Here is a 19,952-nt window from a genome sequence, read left to right on the forward strand (position 1 = left end):
CTCTCTTCTACAGCTTTTCCGCCCAGCCATGAAGTTTGGCAGGAGCTTGGACAGCTGTGCTGTTTAGCTGGAAAGCTGGTTTAATCTGAAACCTGAGAAGGACCTGATCTTCTTTTCGCTGCTATCATCCTTTAGGGGATGTTGGCAAGCGGCATGAGCTCAGGCATCGTGCCCCCCCCACTCCTCTTTCCCAGCACACCAGGTGTCCCCAACCCTTCTTGGACCCAGAGCACATTTGGAAGTCTGAGAAACAGTCAGGGGCACCATCACAAAATGGCCCAATGAGCTAAAAAGTCTTTTTCCCCCCTTGCTGCTTTAAATCAATCCAGCCAGCCAGCCCAAAGGTAAGAGGAAATAAAACCAATTAAAAAATAATTGGGAGGGGCACAGGGCCTTGTTGGGCACCAAGAAGGGTGTGTGTGTCAGGAATGCATCATGGTGCCCATGCTGAGGACCCCCAACAACCCACCAGGAGCCTCCCCATTCCCCCAATAACTAGAGAACATTCATTGGCCACTGATCCAGTATCCATTTACAGCCATTTATTTAGGGGATGGAGGGGGTGTGTGATATGCTCCCTGTTGCATAAAAAGAATAAATAGTGACTTTGGCTGGAGAGAAATAGCAGCAGTTCTTCCAGGGGGGGGGGGAGGGAATGGAGGAGTGCAGCTTTACCTGGCCATACACCAATAGTGAAGGCAGCAGCAGCAGCAGAGGGGTGGGGGAGGCCTTCTTGTCTGTGCAGCTTTGGGGAGGGCTGTCGGCTGCCCCCAACCCAACGTCCTGAGAAATAGCAGCCTGTCGTCCTCCTTCCACCTCCAAGCCACGGCAGCGCCAGAGGCCAAGGGTCGGCGCGCTCCAGGGATGCTCCAGCTGGCGGTCTCCACTTGGCGCAGGAAGCAGCAGCCGTGCCCTGCCCCAGCAGCCCCACAAGCTACGCTGGAGGCCGGAGCTGGCAGAAGGGAAGAGAGCGAGGCTCGGACTCCGGTCTAGCCTCAGGCAGTGAGAGCAAGGCAAGGGAAGCACGGAGGGCAGGGACTGGGCCAGTCCTAGGTAGAACTGCCATGTGTGAGGTCCTGTGAGCTGGAGCTCAGGCTGTGGGGCCCCGTCAAGTTCCTGTGGGGCTGCTGCAATGGAAAAACAGACAGACAGGCTGTGTCTCTGCAGTAAGTTAAGTTTCTAGTCCTTAATGTTTTGACCTCATCCCTTCCTTTTAGGCTGTGCCTCAGTTTCAGACCTCGTCAATCCTTTTCTCCTAAGGCAGGACTTGGGAACCTCTGGCCCTCCAGATGTTGCTGGACTACAACTCCCATCAGCCCCAGCAGGCATGGCCAATGGCCAGGGATGATGGGAGTTGTAGTTCAGCAGCATCTGGAGGGCCACAGGTCCCCCACACGTGTTCTAAGGTGCTCTACACCATCCTTCCCCAGGCTCCAGATATTACTGGACTACCGTTCCTTACCATAGCTGGCTGGGGTGATGGAGTCCCGCAACACCTGGAGGGCACCAGGCTGGGGAAGGCCAGTCGACACTGACTGGCAGTGACTCTAAACATAAGAAGAGCCTGGCTGCTGGATCAGGCCAGGGGCCCATCTAGTCCAGCATCCTCTTCTTACGGTGGGCAACCAGATGCCCCAATGGGCCCACTAGCAGGCCCGGAGCGCAAGAGCCGCACTCTCCCCTCCTGCGCTTTCCAGCAACTGGTTATGCAGAAGCATGTTGCCTCCGACTCTGGAGGCAAGAGCATAGCCATCCTGGCTAGTAGCCAATGGCAACCTTCTTCATGAATTTGTCTAAACCGCCGGTAAAGCCGTCCAGGCTGGAGGCCATCACTGCGTTCTGTGGGAACAAATTCCAAAGTGTGACTACGCTCCGGGTGGAAAAAGTACTTTCTTCAGTGTGTCCTGAATCTTCCGATGCAGGGCTTCTCCTAGCAAGGCCCCTTTCAGCAGCAGGCACCGGGGACTGGCCCCCAGACTTTCTGCATGCAAAGCAGCCACTGAGCTCTGCCCCTTCCCCATCTCTCCTCTTCCACAAGCTCACCGTTGGGGACGCAGCCGCAGCTCGCTCGCCCATGTGCAACACATTGAGGGAAGTGGCCCTTTTCATCCTGTCAAAAGATACACACCTGAAAAGCTGTGGAGTGGGTGTGGGTGCAACTCGCTTGTTGCAGGCCCCATGCTCATGCCTCCTGCTTCTGAAGAGATGCAAACTTACCCAGGGTCTGAGGATGCAAGAGGGCGCCGGCCCCCTTCCCCTTTGAGTTTGGAGACAAGCTTCTCACTGCCACGTTTGAGGGATTCACGGAAGCGGGAGAAGGAACTGCTCTGCCTCAGGCTCCACATGGCATCCTTGCGAAAAGGAGGAAAGGCCAAGGTCAGAGGAAGCGGCCTTATAGTGAAGGTGTTACAGCCATAAGGGTGTTGGACTACTGGGACTCTGGAGACCAGGGTTCAGATCCCCAAATAAGCCATGGGTGATCTTGAGTCAGTCACTGTCTTTCAGCCTAACCTACCTCACAGGGGTGTTGGGAGGATAAAATGGGGAGGGAGAAACCTATGTGCCAACTCGGGCTCCTTGGAGGAAAGGTGGGATACACAAGTAATAAATAAAATATACCACAAAAATGTTTTTAAAGTGCTTATCCTACAAATCCCACTGTCTCACGTATCTAATCTTCAGCAGTATAGTATTTTGAACAGGAAGCTGCCTTATACAGCAGAATCAGCCCTTTATTAACTAACTGATTTGCTTTATATACTGCTCATATTTCACCAGAAATCTCTAAGTGGTTTACATACACCAAGAAAAGGAATCGATGTAAGAAGCACGGTACAAATACACTTTCCAAACCCTTGGCCCATCTGCCTCAGCACTGACTGGTAGCAACTCTCCTCGTCCTACCTTGAGATGCTGCTGGGGTTGAACCTGGGGCCTTCTGCATGCCAAGCAGAGCTCCACCACTGAGCTCCAGCCCTGTGCCTCCCCCCCCACCGCTAATTCAAGAGCTCGTCAAGCTCACCTCTCCTTGCAGAGCTTTTTCCTCAAGCAAGGCGCAGGGGAACTTTGCTGATATCTTTTGGGGTCAAACCCTGCTAGAGGTGAATGCAATTGGCCTTTTACAAAGCAACAATAATTTAATGCATGTAACTTAGCCATTCAGTAAGCCAGTAGCTCATTAGGCGATGAGTCTTTTACCACAGAAATGAATTCCAGATCAGGTGCAAAGCGTGACACATTCTTGTTCTGGAAAGTTGCAAGGAATCACGCTAGGGATGGGTGTGTGTGTTTAAAGACTGCAAGACTTAAAGCAGAGAGCAAAACCAGGTTTTCCAAAGCAGCCCCAGCACAAACCTGGTCTTGTTGAGCACCTCTTCCAGGTCCCACTCTGCTCTCCTCTGAAAGATGCCCCAGAAAGGAAGAGAGAAAGGCGTTAGATGTGCATTCAGCAACCACCCCTGCCGGGAGGGCTCTCAAAGCAAGGAACACCACGGCAAGCTGGCCACTCACCACCCCTGTTGATAGCCGACTCCTGGTCATGCGAGGACAGGATTTCCTTGTACAGCTCCTCAGCCTCCTGGTACTTGCCCTGCTTCAGGTAGGAGGATGCCTGGCGATGAGAAAGGACGGCCGCGTTAGCTGGGTGGGTGGCACCCTGCCGGATGACTTCATCTGTTGTCTTTCTCTGTGAGGCCTAGCTCACACACACACACATTCTCATGGAAAAGGGGAAATGGTTGCCAATCAGCCCAGTCTGTCAGCTCCAGGGTTCAAAATCTCCACTCTGCTACAAAGCTCGCTAGGTGAGCCAGCTGCTGTTTCTCACTCTAACCTACCTCACAGAGTTGTTGTAACAATAATATGGAGAGGGAGGGGAGTATTATGTACTCCTTGGAAGAAAAGGTGGGATATACATGCAAAACTAAGTAAAACAAATGAAGTATACACATCTCTATACTTCAGTATTAGTGGTCCTGCTTTAGTGACTGAAATTGACTGAAGTTTAGCAAGAGTCCCAACATGCGCAGGGCCCTCTCAGTGGTGACCCCAACACTGTGCAATGGCTTCCTCAGGAAAGCCCACCTAGTCTGTGCTCTGTATGCCTTCAGATGCCAGGTGGAAAACTGGCTAGCAATATTTTTGTCTTGCTGCTATTTTTCTGCATTTATGTTTTTTTAAAAAAATCTTGTTGATCTTCGTAATTGTTTTGTTTCTAAGCTGCATTGAGGCAGAAAAATAATCTCAAAAATAAAAGTAAACAAAGTTTTAAAATTACCATTGTATAAAATGCTATAAATATTTTACATATTATGTGTGTCGTTTGTGTACAAGAAAATCTCATGACCAACTATTGTTATAATAAATTAATTACAATAACAAAATTAACCTGCAACTGAATAATTAATAATTTCTGCATGTAGACAACAAGCGAGTGAAAATTAATCCACAAGTCTAACCCTCCACAATGATCCTGGTGGTCCTATTGCTCAATAGCTCCAAGGTCATCTTCCACAGTAGATCCCCATCTACCGAATCCTCTCCCCAGGGAGGCTCGCCTGGCACCAACTTTGTCATCCTTTCAATTCCAGGCAAATATGCTTTTCTTTTCCCAGGCATTTAGGCAGCACCACTTACTGGATTTGTTTAACTCTGATTTTACTATATTATTTTATTCTTTCCTCATAAATTGCTTTGGGACTTTTAGTTGTGGGAAGTAATTCAGAAATTCAATAAAACTAAGCTAAACTTTGTCCACCAAACACACACACAAACACCAGCTCTCCCCAAACTTTACCAGATTGTTCTTGGTTTTGGCAACATTGGGGTCATCGGGGCCCAGCCGGGTCTGGTAAATGCATAGTGCCCGCTGATAGTACTGCTCTACCTCCTCAAACTTGCCCTGGTTCTGGCACAGGAGGGCCAGATTGTTTAGCTGTTTGGCTACGTCGGGATGATCAGTACCCAACACCTAAGACAAAAAAAAAGTGAGTGCATGTGTGCAATTCAGGAAAGGCAATTCAGCTGTGCTCTCCCCCACCCCCAAACTCTATCAGTGTGAAAACAAGCAATACATTGGGCTGGTGCCCATCCTATGAATCCTGTCCACGTGCTAACCTTCTCTCGGATCTCCAAGGCTCTCTTGCACAACGGCTCGGCTTCCTCGTACTTGCCCCGCTTGCCATACAGCACAGCCAAGTTATTAAGCGTAGCAGCCACCTGTCACAAGCAAGAGGAGGAATTTGTGGGTGGGGAGGGTATTCAGCCTAACTCTCCTCAAGCTCTCAAAGGCCTACACACTGCTCCTTTGGTGCCTCTCTGGCTGCAGGGAAACCCTTTAAAACTTTCAAGGGGGACCAATTGAGATGTGTTTTTCCTAGGGGAGAGAGCAAGCGCCCCTCTACCCCCAGAAATTGTTTTTATATTGTTTTGAATTTTAAAATTGTTTTTTAAATTGTTTTTAAAATATGTGTATTTGTTTTAATGTTTTTGATTGCTGTAAACCGCCCAGAGAGCTTCGGCTATGGGGCGGTATACAAGTGCAATAAATAAATAAATAAACAAATAAATAGTTCCCTCCCCACAATACAGGTGCTTCTGCTGGAGAACACGCACAAGCATCAACCAGAGGAAAGTCGGCCTGAACAACACTTGTGCACCTTCACCCTCCGCCAAGCCCCAGACGGACACTCACTGCAGGGTGCTCCACCCCCAAGGTCTGCTCTCGGATGTTGAGGGCGTTGTTCAGCAGCTCCGTGGCTTCCTTATACTTGTTCTGGTCCCTGCAGCAGCGGAAGAAGGTGTTGTGCGTGATAAGCGCCAGTGCATCAGCTGGGCCTCTGGAAGTCTTGAGAGGCAGCCGGCCTGCAGGGCTTGGCCAAAAGCAACCCCAGAAATGGCCTTCTAAGGGATGCAAGCCCAGGACCCCTGGAAATGCTGAAGAAGGCGCTTGGCTGCCTCTGGCAGAATGGGTGCCGCAGCCATTTTGGGATCGCAATGGGCACACCTCAACCCTTCCCCCTTGCCTAACTCTCTGCCTCCCTCTTCCCCCCTTCCTCCTTCTTTATGCCTGTAAGCACCAGCTTGACCTGGGCTTTGGATTGCTCCTGTACAACGCTTGATAATTTTGAATGTACTAAGGACCTAAGAGCAGCCCTGAAACTGGTCCAGACGAGAGACCAATCTAGCCCAGCATCCTGTTCTCACAGTGGGCAACCAGATGCCCCAATGGGAAGCCCACGAGCAAGGCCCGAGCACAACAGCAACTCTCCCCACCTGGGATCCCCACCAGCTGGTATTCAGAGGCATGCTGACTCCAGCAGTGGATGGAGAACATGGCCATTGATATGCAGCCTTTGGAAATGGAAATGGGCTGCCTTCAAGTAGCTCCCGACTTATGGCGTATTCAGAGGGGGTTTCCCATTGCCTCCCTCTGAGGCTGAGAGGCAGTGACTGGCCCAAGGTCACCCAGGGAGATTCGTGGCTGTGTGGGGATTCGAACCCTAGTCTCCACTACTCCACACTGGCTCTCAGTGCAGCCTTATCCTTCATTAATTTGTCTAACCCCCCCTTTAAAGACATACATACTACCTGATGGAACGCCTCTCCCGACACGAACCCACCCGTACACTACACTCAACATTCAAGGCCCTCCTCCAGGTGCCTACTCTGAGGCTGGCAACAAGGGAGAGGGCCTTCTCAGTGGCAGCCCCCAAATTATGGAATCATTTTTCTGACGAGGTGTGCCTGGCGCCAACACTGTTATCTTTTCGGCACCAGGTCAAGACTTTCCTCTTCTCCCAGGCATTTTAACATGTGTTTTTAAATTGCTTTTTAAAAATGCGTTTTTAAATTTGTATATTTGTTTTTAATGTTTTCAATAGTTGTAAACCGCCCGGAGAGCTTCGGCTATGGGGCGGTATACAAATGCAATAAATAAATAGATAAATACTGTACATAAGGAACATCAGGCACTGCCTTATATTGAGTCGGACCATTGGTCTATCTAGCCCAGTAGTATCTACAGTGACTGGCAGCAGCTCTTCCCAGTTTCAGGGAGGAGTCTCTTGCGGACATCCAAGTTGGTGGCCAGAGAATTCTATCGTTTAATGATGCCCTGTGTGAAGGAGGACCTCCTCTTGTCTGTCCTGAATCTCCCATCTCAGGAAGGGCTCTAACTCAGAGGCAGGGCATCTGCTTTGCTTGCAGAAGATCTGAAGTTCAGTCTCCAATGTGATCTGCAGGTAAGGCTTAGAGAGACCCTTTTCTGCCTGAAATCCTGGACAGTCGCTGCCACTCAGTGTAGACAATCCTGAGCTAAATGGATGAGTGATCTGATTCAGTTTAAGGGAGCATTCTCTATTCCTATTCGGTTTCACTGGATGCCTTCCGTTGCATTCCAGTGTTAAATACCTTCTAAATAAGATGACCACGAAGATCAGTGCTGGGCTATCCTTTTGGGCCTGGGTTGAATGTGTGCCTACATTCTAGAGAGGTCAAGGCATGGGAGGAGGTCTCATCACAGCGTATCTGGTCCCTGTCTCCCACCCCCCACTTTAATTTGCCCAGCCTCCAGTAGCATCCCCCACCTGCTGCCACCTTCTTGGGGCTTGTTTTTCCCCTCTCTCTTCATTTTGAACTAGGGGTTGGAAGGTGACTCTCTCCCAAACTCACCAGGTATAATTTTTGACCCTGCATCTTAAAACAAATTTACCAGGGCCTAAATCCTGCTGAACACAGTACAATCTGCTTCCAAGTAATCAACCTCACAGATCACTCTGGTCATTCAACACTCAGTTCTAGGAAGATGATGAATAATCCCTCCCTAACTGCCACCCTTTATGCATCTTCTTGCAGAATCCTAGTTTGCTCAAAGGAGAGCAAAAGAATCCAGGCCGGCCTGCATGTCCCACCCACTCTGATTCTTGTGCCGAGTTCTGGCCTTGCTGTTGAGCAGCGTTTTAGCTCCCCAAGAACTACAGGGTCAGGACCCCAGGACCCCTTCAGGACCTTCCTACCTGTAGACCAGGGCGAGGATATTCAGCATTGTGGCCACGTCTGGGTGGCTGTGTCCAGAGCTCTTCTCCAGATCTTCCAGCGCCTGTTTGCAAAGCGGCACAGCCACTTCATAGCGCCCTTGAGACGCATACTGGATGACCAGGTTGTGCAGCGTCCGCAGGCGCACCGGGATCTCATAACCGCCTTGCTGAGCTACAGAAGCGATTGCACTCGTGCTCCGTCCCCCTGCAGAGAACAGACAGGCATCAAAGGCTGGCAAAAATGGACACATCACTCTCCCTCCACAGCTGAGAGCAACAAGGGGGGAATATCCTGAACCCAGAACCCTTCCAAACCTACACACACTGACAGCTGAAAAAAATAATGGGGGTTAGAAAGTGGCCTTCACTGGTGTGATGAAAGTCAAAAGCAACACAATGTTATGAAGCTGAAAACTAGCCGTGCCCTTCAGCAACCAGAAAGAGTATTAGCTGAGGTTTTGGATTACTAACCAATCACTTAATTCTACTTTCTCCAGACATTCTCTCTCTAACCGTGGGGTCACCGCACTGGGAGAGATTTTCAACAGAGGGTTGGAAGAAGAGGCTGAAGAGCTGGAGTTGGTTAACAAATTCAACAGTGTTTCTGGCCGGCCAGGGGCTTGGCTAAGGATGGTCAACTGTTCTCTCACTATAAAAAGCAAATCACCTCCCGCTGGGGGTTTGAGCAACAGCAGCGTGTGCATGCTTTGATCTTTTAGTAAAACACATCATCTATTATCTTTGGTATTTCTCACTTAGGATAGCGTGTATATGTTTGTATGTGTACATCTCTTATTTTTCATTTCCTCCTTGTTATATTGAAACAGGCATGTATTTTTATTGATTTATTACATTTATACCCTGCCTTTTCATGAAACCCAAGGCGGCTTACATATGGTTCCCAGGCGGTCTCCCATCCAGGCACTGACCACACCTGACCCTGCTTACCTTCAGCAGGGTGCTGGCCTCATGTGCCTTCAGACCATAGCCTGGGACCATAGCCTGTAGGTATACATCCATCACCTTCTCAGCCCCCTGTATCCCTACAATAAAGCTCATCCTCAAAAGCTCATGCCAGAATAAAACTTTTTAAAAAGTTTCCCTATGGCAGCCTTTGCCACCCTGGAGCCCTACAGGTGTTTTAAATTACAATTAAATATTTTAATGTTTTAATCTTAAATATTAGACAGGCATGACCTCTGCTATCTTTTTGGTGCCTACTGAAGACCTTCCTCTTTCAACAAGCCTTTTAAATAGAGACCTTATCCCAGTCTGCATCTGTGTTGGAATTGCTTTTTAAGATGTTTTTAAAGTTTTTTTTCCAAATATGTTTTTAAGATGTTTTGTTTTAATACATTTCAAAGTCTTTGTTTGTAAGATGTTTCAAAGAGCTTTTAGTGTTTTTCTTCGCCACCCTGGGCTCCTTCTGGGAGGAAGGACAGGATATAAATGCCATAAATAATTTAATTCCTATCAGCTCCAGCCAGCATGTGGCTATATGATGGCGCTGGAGGCTGATGGGAGCAGGAGGGTGATGGCTGGAGGCTGATGGGAGCTGTAGTCCAAAACATCTGGAGAGCTGCAGGCGAGAAAGGCTGGCCTAAGGAACTGTTGCACTTTTTGCAGCTACAGTCTGTTGCTTTCGTGTAAAAGAAACAAAATCTGCAGATTGTATTGACTCCCGTTGAACCTCTGTAACAGGTTTAAGTTTCATGGCAACCTCCTCCCACCATTGGGCTCAACTCTAAAGGGGCTTGCATTACTTACATAGCTACACCTGCCCTTCTTAAGCATGATTCAGTGGCTTTTCATTCCAAGGTCCTACCTCTCCAAATAGCCCCCCCCAAATAACGGCATCCCTCCTCCCACAAACGCACCCTGCCTCTGATCATCATCATCACTAGGGAACAGCGAAGACAGACTGTCCTTTCTCCTCTCTGAGTCGTCCTTCTCTGCCTGTGAAGAGAAAGCAGGATAGTAAACGGCAGGCCTGTACATCCGTCTTAAAAGCTGAACTAAAAGCTGAGGGAGGTTTGGAGGGTGGTGACAAAGGAGACGGACTTTTCACTTGCGGCTCCCCATCTGTGGAATATGCTCCACAGTGAGGTCTGCTTTGTGCCTTCATTGACACATTTTTGGTGCCAGGCAAAGACTTATCTCTTTTCCCAGGAATTTGATAGACTCAGATGATATTGTTTGTATTAGTATGTTGCCAAAGCTTTTTGTGGCTGTATGGGGAGTGGTTGTTGTTTTATTACTTTGTGGTATGGCATTATAAATTTATTTTGGATACCTTTGGGTAACAAGCAACTAATAAATCTAATAAATAATAACAACAACAACATTTTATTTAAGTATTTGTAATTTTACAAATTGAAAAGGCAGAAACAGGAACACAAAACAAGTGGGAGAATTTGTGTCAATGAAGAAATGCAGGAAGAGTTTATAGCATCAGGTACAATAACAGCATTTTTCCAGATAAACAGATACAAGGATTGTGCAGTGAAATCTTGAAATCTTGCAGTGATCAGATCATTCCAGAATTATTTATGTTCTGTCAAGTACTATCACACTGATGGACTGCTATTAACGTCAGAAACAGAATGAGAGCACCAAGCTACAAAGTTATCCAGATGAGAATTACAATTGGCTGTGCACATCTCTTGTGCCAGTTTTTTCTATTAGAGCTAAGTTCCAAACTCACATTGCAGATTTTTTTTAAAATCATGTTTCTAGATATGGAGTGAGGCTTGGAATCACATGAGCAGAAAGTTTCCAATCTTGCAAAATGCATTTGTGATGCAAAATCTAAGCACAGGCACAGTGGCCTTTCTTCAGCACTGAGTAATCACAATCAGCCCCTCATTCTTGAATGCAACATCTGGCTTTAGACAGCTTCAACACCTGCACCTCTCATTTTGGGAATTGAATACCAGCCACCCTTCCCATTTTCTTCCCTCCCGCCCACCTGACCGCACCTGATCCTCTTTGGGGTCATACTGTCTGAGCTGGTTCAAGAACTCCAGGTGCTTCTTCTCCTCCTCCAACTGCGCCACCGTCTCCTCACTGTGTTGCAGCCGCAGCTGGGTAACCGCCAGCTCATCTCGCAGCCACAGGTTCTCCTGACAGAGGCGCTTCACCTGTGCCCGAAGCTTCTGCTTCTCCGCTTCCAGAGCCCCGATGTGAGAGGACAGTGCAATCATCATCTATGGGGAGAAGAGGAGGAATCTGGGCGCGGGAGGATTCTTTTCACACACTAACCTTCTGCAACAACAAGACCTCCCCCTGCCTGGCTGTACCTAGGGTTTCCCCTTCACCACCATCCCATGCTGCCTCTCTGGCACCTGTTTTCCCACTTTGGGGTGGGGGGCTCTGCTTTACATACCCCCAAAGCACAAAACCCCTCTCATGTGAGATTCCCCCCATCCCAGCTGAATCAAATGTTAAGTTTCTTCACAGAAATTGTCAACATTTGACTGCCAACACCAACACCCTCAGAAGTTAGAATGCTTGTGAACATTCTGTGATGTCACAACAGCGCAGCCAATGGTAATGGGGTTACCGGTTAGTTTTCAGCTGAAGAGCATCGCTTTTCCACTAGTCCCACTAGAGCTGTCACAATACCTGGGCCTCTGCGATGCCCAACTCAATCCCCTCCAAGCTTTTGCAGACAAGATCATGCTTCTCCTCCAGGAGTTCCAGAGCCTGCACGTCCACAGACTCTGCATCTGATGCCACGGCTTCCTCCCTCTCATCCAGCAGCTGCCGCTCCTTCAGCAAGGCCTCCTGCAGCCGATGATGGATGCTCTCATTCTCGCTCCGCAGGGCCTCCAGGCCCTTCATCACCTGGCGCGTGTTGACAATGATGTCATCGGCCGTCATCCTCTCTGATTGGTGGTCGCCAAGTTCCACCATGACAGACATGTCGGGTACAAGTCAGCTGGGCAGGAAAAGTGGCTTCAGGTGAGGGCTCACGGCTGGTACCTTCGCTCTTTGGGTGCTGCTGAACTGCTAAAAAGACAAACCCAGAGTTGTAGTCAGAAAGCCTCTTCCCTAATCCTAGCAGTGAGGAGTTAACTCAGGCACTCTGCACACACTCAGAAACACTCCAGGTCTCATTTTTTCAGGGCTCAGTCTAGTTCTGATGCCAGTTCTAAGCCCTGCTCTTTTTGCTCCAGATCCATTAATCCAGAAACCTTTATTTATTTATTTATTTATTTATATTTAACAGAATTTATATACTGATTAATCATCCATAACCATCCATACTATATAAAATGCTCATTTAAAAATACTGATAAATACCAAAAGCAACTTAACCTAAACATTTATCAAAATAGAAAAATGTTGGATTTTTGACCCTTTATCTGAAGAAACCAAAATTCAGACCTACTGAGGGGAGGAAAATTAGTATCTGCAGTGTTTGTGGCAACGGATGCAATTTTGCTCCAATTTGGAAGGTAGCCACACAAAGTAAGGCACATCCCGCTCCCTGCAACAGCCAGGTGCTCTTGTCAGCCAGGTGGGAGACAGCTTCAGCCTGATCTTTGGAAGGCCCTGACGTGAAGCTGGGTACCCTTTGCTTTGCTCCCTTGCCATTTGGGAAGGTTGCACCTTGAGAGCTGCATTTCATCAACCTGACACTCTCCAAAACCTGTCCCACCAGCCGACGCACCCACCAGAGCAAGTAATGACATGTTTGCTGGCTGAGAGTTCTCTGCTGCTGTGCACAACCTGGCATGCATGCTTAAGAAGGTGAGAGTACACGCTGGATCATTGACTTAGACCAGCCTTCCTCAACTTGGTGCCTTTGAGACGTTTTAGACTACAGCTTTGTTGTGCTGGCTGGAGCTGTTGCAAGTTGCAGTCTGAAACATCTGGAGGGCACCAGGTTGGGGAAGGCTGATTTAGACAACACCAGTCCTCAGACACACACCATCAGATCTAGGCTCATCATCTTTATTCAAGAGCCACTGCTATCCAGCCCCAACAAGGTGCCCGGTGCTGTACAGCACAGGACAGCAACACCATCCCTGCGACTATGGGCAGCCAGCATTGATTAAGCACCAACAATTTGCTAGGTGTCGTCATATAGGAAAAGTAAGGAGAGCCCTGCTGGCTGCATCCAAAGACCTGTGTAGTTCAACAGCCTGTTTCTCGGAGTGGCCAACCAAATGCCCCCAGAAGCCCACAAGCAGCAAGTCAGGACCACAATAGCCCTCTCTGGTTCTGAATCAGCACTCGCCTGGAGCGAGTCAGAGGCATTTCCAGGCCACCAGACACGGAAGCTTTCCTGAAGCAGAAAAAAGCATGCCTCCTGAACCTCCATTCTTTTCCACTTTCTGAATAACGCAAAAGACTAATGTCAGCCCATTTGGGTCAGATACTGTCAATGGAGTTCCTACATGCACAGAGAGCCAGGGGTGGTTCCGCTCGTTTTCCTGCATCACAAGTTCAGAAAAGGATGCACCCAGGCATGCTAGCAAAGTGCCCAAAGAAAGCCAGGATGCAGCACAGCCTCCTCTGTGCACACTGCAAGACAGCCTGGGCAAGTAGTTCTTATGGGCTTTCATCGACATGCTTAAAAGTATTGCAGGCATACCCACACCCGCAAAAACATCTGCCTGGATTGCTTGTGCAGTGGGGCTGGCTCTATTTATGTACAACCACTGTTTACGAGGGGGACGGGGGAGTGCATAGGTATGGGGGAATCTACTCTTCATTTCAAACCAGAAAACAGCCTTCCCCAACCTGGTGCCCATCGGACCCTGGGGCTGATAGGAGTTGGAGTCCAAAACATCTGGAGGGCACCACGTTGGGGAAGGCTACCCTACAAGTTGCTGACTCTCACTCAGAGGTTCAACCCCACCCCACCCCCAGGGTGACAGGCTTTTAAGAGCGGGAGTGAGGCTATGAGTAGTTCAGGAAGGCTGCAATCCTGCCCCCGCTTACCTGCGAGTAAGCGCCATCGAACGGAGTGGGGCACACTTCTGACCAAAGGTGGGTAAGAAACGCTGGCACAGAAGCCAGGCTCACAGGCGCCACTCTTCCGGGATCCTGCTTGGTGGGCTTTGTTTTTAAGAAATCAGCTTGCAGCGCCTGGGCGCTTCTTCGCGGACAAGAAATAATCAGGTTTTTTAAAAAGCCTACAAAGCGTCTACGGTGGCAAGAGCATGAGAAACCCGACGGGGAGACCTCGCTGGCGGCGCCTTGCATCTCCCCGGATCAAAAAGCTGCCTTACCTGGCTTCGCGGGGGGGGGGGGAGACCCAGCCCCCTTTTCTCCGCTCCTGCAAGATCCGCGCACCAGACTGGAGAAGCCTTTTCTGGCTCGTCCGGACCCGACGGGGGGGACGCCCTACTTCTGCGCCGCGCCCCAAGGAAGAGCATCCCGGGCCATCCTCGCCTCCAGGGAGCCCACGCGACGCTCGGAGGATTTCCGTCCAAAAGCCCAGCACGAGATGGCCAGCCGGCCCCGACCTGCGCGCTGCCCCTTTGCGTCGCAGCGCCCCGATCCCTCACCCGCACGTCGCCTTGCACACCGCCTCCCTCGCCGTCGCTCGCTGGACCCGCCCCGCCCGCCTCCGCGGCTCCTCCCCGCCCAGCTGGGCCGGCTCACCTGCCTGCGCCGCCTCCCGCCCTCCATCTTGGCCGGAGCTGGGCTCCCTTTGACCCCGGCCGCAGCCCTTCGGCGCTGGCGGCGTCCTGCGGAGGTGCCGGGGCTCCCCAGGCGGCTACCTGGCTGGCTCGCTTCTTAGCCCCCGCAGGCAGGCAGGCAGGCAGGCAGGCGTCAGCGGGAAATGCGCTCTGCACATGGCCAGGAGCCTCACAAGTGCCCGGGCTCTGGCGGGGACCCAGCCCGGCACACGAGGAGGGGACGGAGGACCCGTCCGGGAGGTTTCTGTCTCCATCCCGGCGTATCACCGTCGGCCCGCTGGTGGGAGTCTGTGCGCGGGAATGTGTTTCCCGAAAACCACCGCTTTGGGGAGAGGGAACCAAGCTGGGCGCCCCGAAGGCTCTACAGTGGTGCGACAGGGCGCAAGAGACCGTCCTGGAGCGGCGGGCCGAAGCGGTGGCCCCGGGGCGCTGCTGCGCGAGGCTCCACCTTGTCCGCGCGGTGCTGTGCCGTGCCCTGCGCTAACCTGTGCCTCTTCAGATGCTGCTGGACTCCAGCTCCCATCACCCCTCCCGATTGGCCTAGGGGCAGCTGGGACTTAAGCCCAACAACATCTGGAGGACTACCCCTTGTAACAGCTGCGTGGAAAACTGCTGGGAGATTTGAGTCCAAGTGCCGCCAACATGCCCTCTGTGCCCTCTCCCTTCTCACCTGACCCCAGAGGGGCAAAGCCAGATTTGGGGGCGGGTGATCCAGGGTGCCAGGCTCAAGACAGGACCGCAGGAACCTGCTTTATTACTGGGTCAGACCAATGGCCTATCCTGCTCAGTATTGCCTCACTGATTGGCAGTGGCTCTCCAAGGTTTCGGATGCTCCCAGCCCTACCTGGAGGTGCTGGGGACTGGACCTGGGTCCTTCTGCATGCAAAGCGGGTGCTCTGCCACTGAGCTAAGGGGGCCCTTCTCCATCATGGGTGGTCTACTCAACTATCCACCAAACTATTCAAACAAATAGTGCAACCTGTTCAAACGGCACAAATAAACACAGTTTGACAGATCTGTGCCAAGCAATCATTTTATATGACTAAGATAAACCATGCACGTGTTGAAATTATTCATCAGACTTGTGAAGTGAGCTACAAATGCAGTAAATAAAAGACCTAAAGCTGAATGGAGGGAGGCAGCATCAAGGACACTTTGAGCAAGACATTATGTGGGTCCCAGGGGGAAGAGCAAAGCCCCAGCACCACCACTGGTGTCGAGGTTGCCCCAATTCTGCCTTGTGAGCCACCAGCGCCTTCCTCTGGTTACCCCAATGGCCGGCCAGCCCTCCCCCCCCCGGCATGTTTTGAGAAGTCGCTGTTGGCCTTGCAAACATTCAGGGTGGAACAAAGGCTGCCTGGGTGCCAGGCAGGGAGACACTCCCTGCCCCCAGAGACAAAGCGCTGGCATGAGTTGCCTGCATGAGAAGGATGAGGCCAGCAAGGAGTGAGCGCTGCAGCATCAGCGGGAGACCTGCACAGGCTCCAGAGGGCGGTGTCCCTGGCAGAAGGCAGGCATTGTTGGGGCACGTGGGAGAGGCATTTGAGATGCCAGCCCAGTCTGCCCTCTCACTCTGAAGAAGAGCTCAGGGCTTACGCCCCTCCCTTCTGCTTTGCAATCCCCTTCTGATGTGGTTTCACCTTTGTCCAGATTTTACACATCCTTCGTCATTGGATCAGGTGTCTTCTCTTTGCGGGCCACTGTGGTGACCTGCCTAAAAGCTGAACTTGCAAAATGATGCTTGCTGCCTTGCAGAACCCAAAAAGTCAGAAGCTAAGCCTTGCAAGACCACAGCTCCTTTGCCAGCAAGCTAAGTAGGAAATGGGTGGGTCGGCGTTTGCAGACTGGAAATTATAAAGAGAAGGCACTAATAGGCTATGATCTGGATGAAGGCAAGTATTTCACCGTGTATTGAGCACCCTGGATCATGATTAACTTCTTTAATTTCATTATGATTAAAAACTACGGAGGAGGTTGGTGGAAAACTCCAGGCTCAGAGGGCTGCCTCTCTCTGGAAGCAGCCACAGTTGGAATATTCCAAACCTGAGAAATTAAGCCACCTGCACGCTACTGCAACACTTGCTCCTGTGGGAAGACCCTTCTTGATGGTGACTCCCAGGCTGTGGAATTCCCTGTTACAAGAGATCCATCTGGCTCTTTCATGTCTTTAGCGCCTACCTGAAAACAAAATTGTTTAGAATGTTTTTCTGTAGAGCAGCCTCCCCAAAGCTGCTGCCCTCCAAATGTTTTGGACTGCAACTCCCATTAGCCCCAACCAGCACGGCCATGTTGACAGCCAGAAGCAACCCAAGATATTTGTTGCCTGAAGGAAAAGGCAAGATGGCATCCCTCCCGTTCTTAAACCGGAATATCATTTGCGTCTTGATGGGACAGTAGCTTCCACCGTACCTGAGGGCAGCAGGCTGGCTCAGGGGCCACATAAGCACCTCTGTCCTCCAACATCTTGCTGTGGCCTGTTCCCCACCCCCACCATCTACTGCCAGGGGCGGCTGCCTCACACTGCGTAACGGTAGGGCCGTTTGTGCTGGCTTGAGCTGATGAGAGCTGTAATGCGAAACACCGGAGGGCTCCAGGTTGGAGAAATTGCTCTAGGGCACTGTTGGGCAATTCAAGACTCTCTATGGTTTTTTACTGGTGCATTTAGCTTGCTTGACTTTTGTGTTTATGATGGCCCAGCTGTGGGACCAAATGATGGGGAAAAAATGTTTGAATTCATTGGATCATCAGAGAACGGCACCCCAGAGGATCCTGAGACATGCTTGTTGGTGGGTCGCATGGAGTTTTGTGGGTGCTCCCCCAATCCAATATTTCCACCCCCAAGTGGCCACTTGAGTCCAGAGTGCAATGCTGCGGCACAGAACTGGCTTCCTTGGCTGTGTGTGTGCGTGGGAAGATGCTGCTTGGAGGTGGGGGGGGCATGCCGGTCACCTGTGATTCGCTGCATCTGCTCCATCCTCAGCATCGTCCAGGTCGAAGGTACATCTGGACCTTGCAAAAGAAGGCCAGTGGGGTTCACTGTCCAGGCTTGGGTTAACACTGAAACAGAACTCACAGGGATTTGATTTTCCAATCTGTTTCCAACCGCCTAGAGTGAGTTCCTCTGAGTGTGGGCCAAGTTCCTTTCCCTCACCACTGAGTAAGAACAATCAGCTGCAGGGATTAGATTGGGTGTCTCCTACCAGACAAGGAGTTGAAGCCCCAGCCCCTCTCATTCCAGAAATCAATCCCTGCCCAGCTTAAATTTAGTTGGGGGTGTTAGCCTTAGCTGGCCTTAGTGCTAGCCATTCTGAACCTGAAGCTGCAGTTTGGGCCCTGTGTGAATCTGGTGAGTGGTATAGAGTAAAAAGGAGGATTTATGTGGGGGGGGGCTCAAGGGCTTCATGCCCTTCCGAGCAATTTTCAGGGGACCACATCAGGATGGTCAGAGCCAGAAGCAACAGTGGGCAACATGTGAATTTTACCTTCATACAGTAAGCAACTTGTCACACTCAAATCAACACTATCCTTGATTCAGATAAACAAGAGGCATGATTAGAGGGGAAGAGCACATTCCAGCTCTGTAAAAACACTCCAAGAGGCTGTGCATCAGGGCAGACAAGGGGTGTAGCTCAGGAGGGCGTATAGCCTGGGGAGAGTCCCGAGGGCCTGACAGAGAGGTGTGGAGGGCCATATTTGGCCCCCAGCCTGAGGTTCTCCATCCCTGATGCAGAGAGACTGGCTCGAAGGCAGGGTGGGGGTGGGAAAGAGATTGGCTGGTGTTATTGCAGAAAGGGTGGTGGAGGGGAGGCTGGCAGCCCTTGGCAAAGGTCTGCAGAGTCTCCCACTTAATATTGCATGAAAAGTGCCTCTGAGCACCGATGGGACTCTGCCTCCAGGTTTCTCCTCAGCCCTTAAAAAGCAAAGCTGGTGTGAAGCCAGCCAGGCTCCTGGCCCCCATTTCCAATGCAGGGGAGGGATGCAGGGAGGAAAATAAAAATGATGGAGACCCAGTGATGGTGCTGAGAGAGCAAAAACCACCTCAGATCGATGAGGAATCCGAAGCAGGTGGCTTAGCCGCAGAGGCACCGAGAGCCTGAGGCTCTCTGGGGGTGAAGGTCAAGTCAGGCACCCCCTTGGCAGAAATCAGAGCCTTTGTCTGCTCAGCTGGGTTTGTGCTGTGCTTGCTGAGTTAGTCCCAGCTGACAGAAACCAGTAAGCTGGTCTCTTGTAGCGCAACACCGTTTTGCAGTGTTTTGTCGGCAAGAACTTCTATGTCTATGGATGACGCTGCTCCAATCAGAGACATCCCTTTTCCATATGTACAACTCTCAATTCAGCTCCACTTGAATCTGTCCAGGTGCTTGAAGAAGCTGGTCCAAATCATGGGCCTTCCTGTCTGGAAATTGCCTGAGAATTGCTCCACACTGAGGCCGGTGCACCTATCTTTCTGATCCTTGTATTTTAAATCTAGATACCTTTGCCAGCCATGTGGGGAAGGCCATAGCTCAGTGGCAGAGCATCTGCTGTGCTTGCAGAAGGTCCTTGGTTGAGCATCTTCTGGTAAAGGTGGAAAAGATCCTGAAATCTGAAACCCTTGGGAGCTGCTGCCAGTCTGTGTAGACAATACTGATCTAGATCGGTACACAATAAGGCCATGCTCATCCATGATTTGATCATGGATGAAGGTGCCGATTTACCGAGACCTGGGTGGGTGAGCTGGGAGGAGTTGATCTCACCCATCTTTGCCCACCTGGATACTCGGTGCAACACCAGCACAGGCTGCAAGGATGGGGGGGGGGGAGGAGTTGCTGTGGTCTACAGAACTTCCATCTCTGTCACCAGGAATCCATTCTGTCTTGGGGCTGGCTGTGAGGGCCTGCACCTGGTGTCGGGTCGAGGAGACAGTAAACTAGGGTTGCTGCTGGTGTACCATCCACCCTGTTGCCCAGCAGCTTCTCTGACCCAGCTGGCGGAGGCCGTCTTGGCTGTGGTATTGGAGGAGCCCAGAATGATAGTTGTGGGTGATTTCAATGTCCATGCGGAGGCTGCCTCTAGTGTTCCGGCTCGGGACTTCATGGCCTCCATGACAACTGTGGGGCTGTCTTAAGTTGACAGGGTGTGCTTACATCAATTCCAGGAAATTGAGTTTTAGACCCTTCAGAGGCTCACTGTTAATTGTTTGCAAGGCACTTTGAGGGTAAAGTTGCTCACCTCTGTAACAATCTTGCTGCCCCATCCACATCTACTATAGTCCCCAGTG

The 19,952-nt window shown here is 50.7% G+C and overlaps 1 protein-coding gene across 2 annotated transcripts; it reads right to left on the bottom strand.

Annotated features, from left to right (window-relative positions):
- Nucleotides 1–515: 515 nt before the first annotated feature.
- KLC3 (kinesin light chain 3) lies at nucleotides 516–14,586 on the bottom strand. Of its 2 annotated transcripts, XM_061596813.1 has the most exons (13): nucleotides 14,279–14,586; nucleotides 11,661–12,047; nucleotides 11,015–11,242; nucleotides 9,914–9,992; nucleotides 8,016–8,241; nucleotides 5,693–5,780; nucleotides 5,116–5,217; nucleotides 4,796–4,969; nucleotides 3,511–3,610; nucleotides 3,355–3,398; nucleotides 2,218–2,351; nucleotides 2,044–2,110; nucleotides 516–1,127 (listed from the first exon to the last, which is right to left on the bottom strand). In XM_061596813.1, the coding sequence occupies exons 2-13, from the start codon at nucleotides 11,958–11,960 to the stop codon at nucleotides 1,050–1,052; spliced, it is 1,620 nt and encodes a 539-aa protein (XP_061452797.1). In that variant the 5' UTR covers nucleotides 11,961–12,047; nucleotides 14,279–14,586; the 3' UTR covers nucleotides 516–1,049. The 2 variants fall into 2 exon arrangements, with proteins under 2 accessions (XP_061452797.1, XP_061452798.1); XM_061596814.1 differs by lacking the exon at nucleotides 2,044–2,110.
- Nucleotides 14,587–19,952: the final 5,366 nt, after the last annotated feature.

The sequence above is a fragment of the Rhineura floridana genome, chromosome 15 (assembly GCF_030035675.1).
Source record: "Rhineura floridana isolate rRhiFlo1 chromosome 15, rRhiFlo1.hap2, whole genome shotgun sequence".
NCBI classification, from domain to species: Eukaryota; Metazoa; Chordata; class Lepidosauria; order Squamata; family Rhineuridae; genus Rhineura; species Rhineura floridana.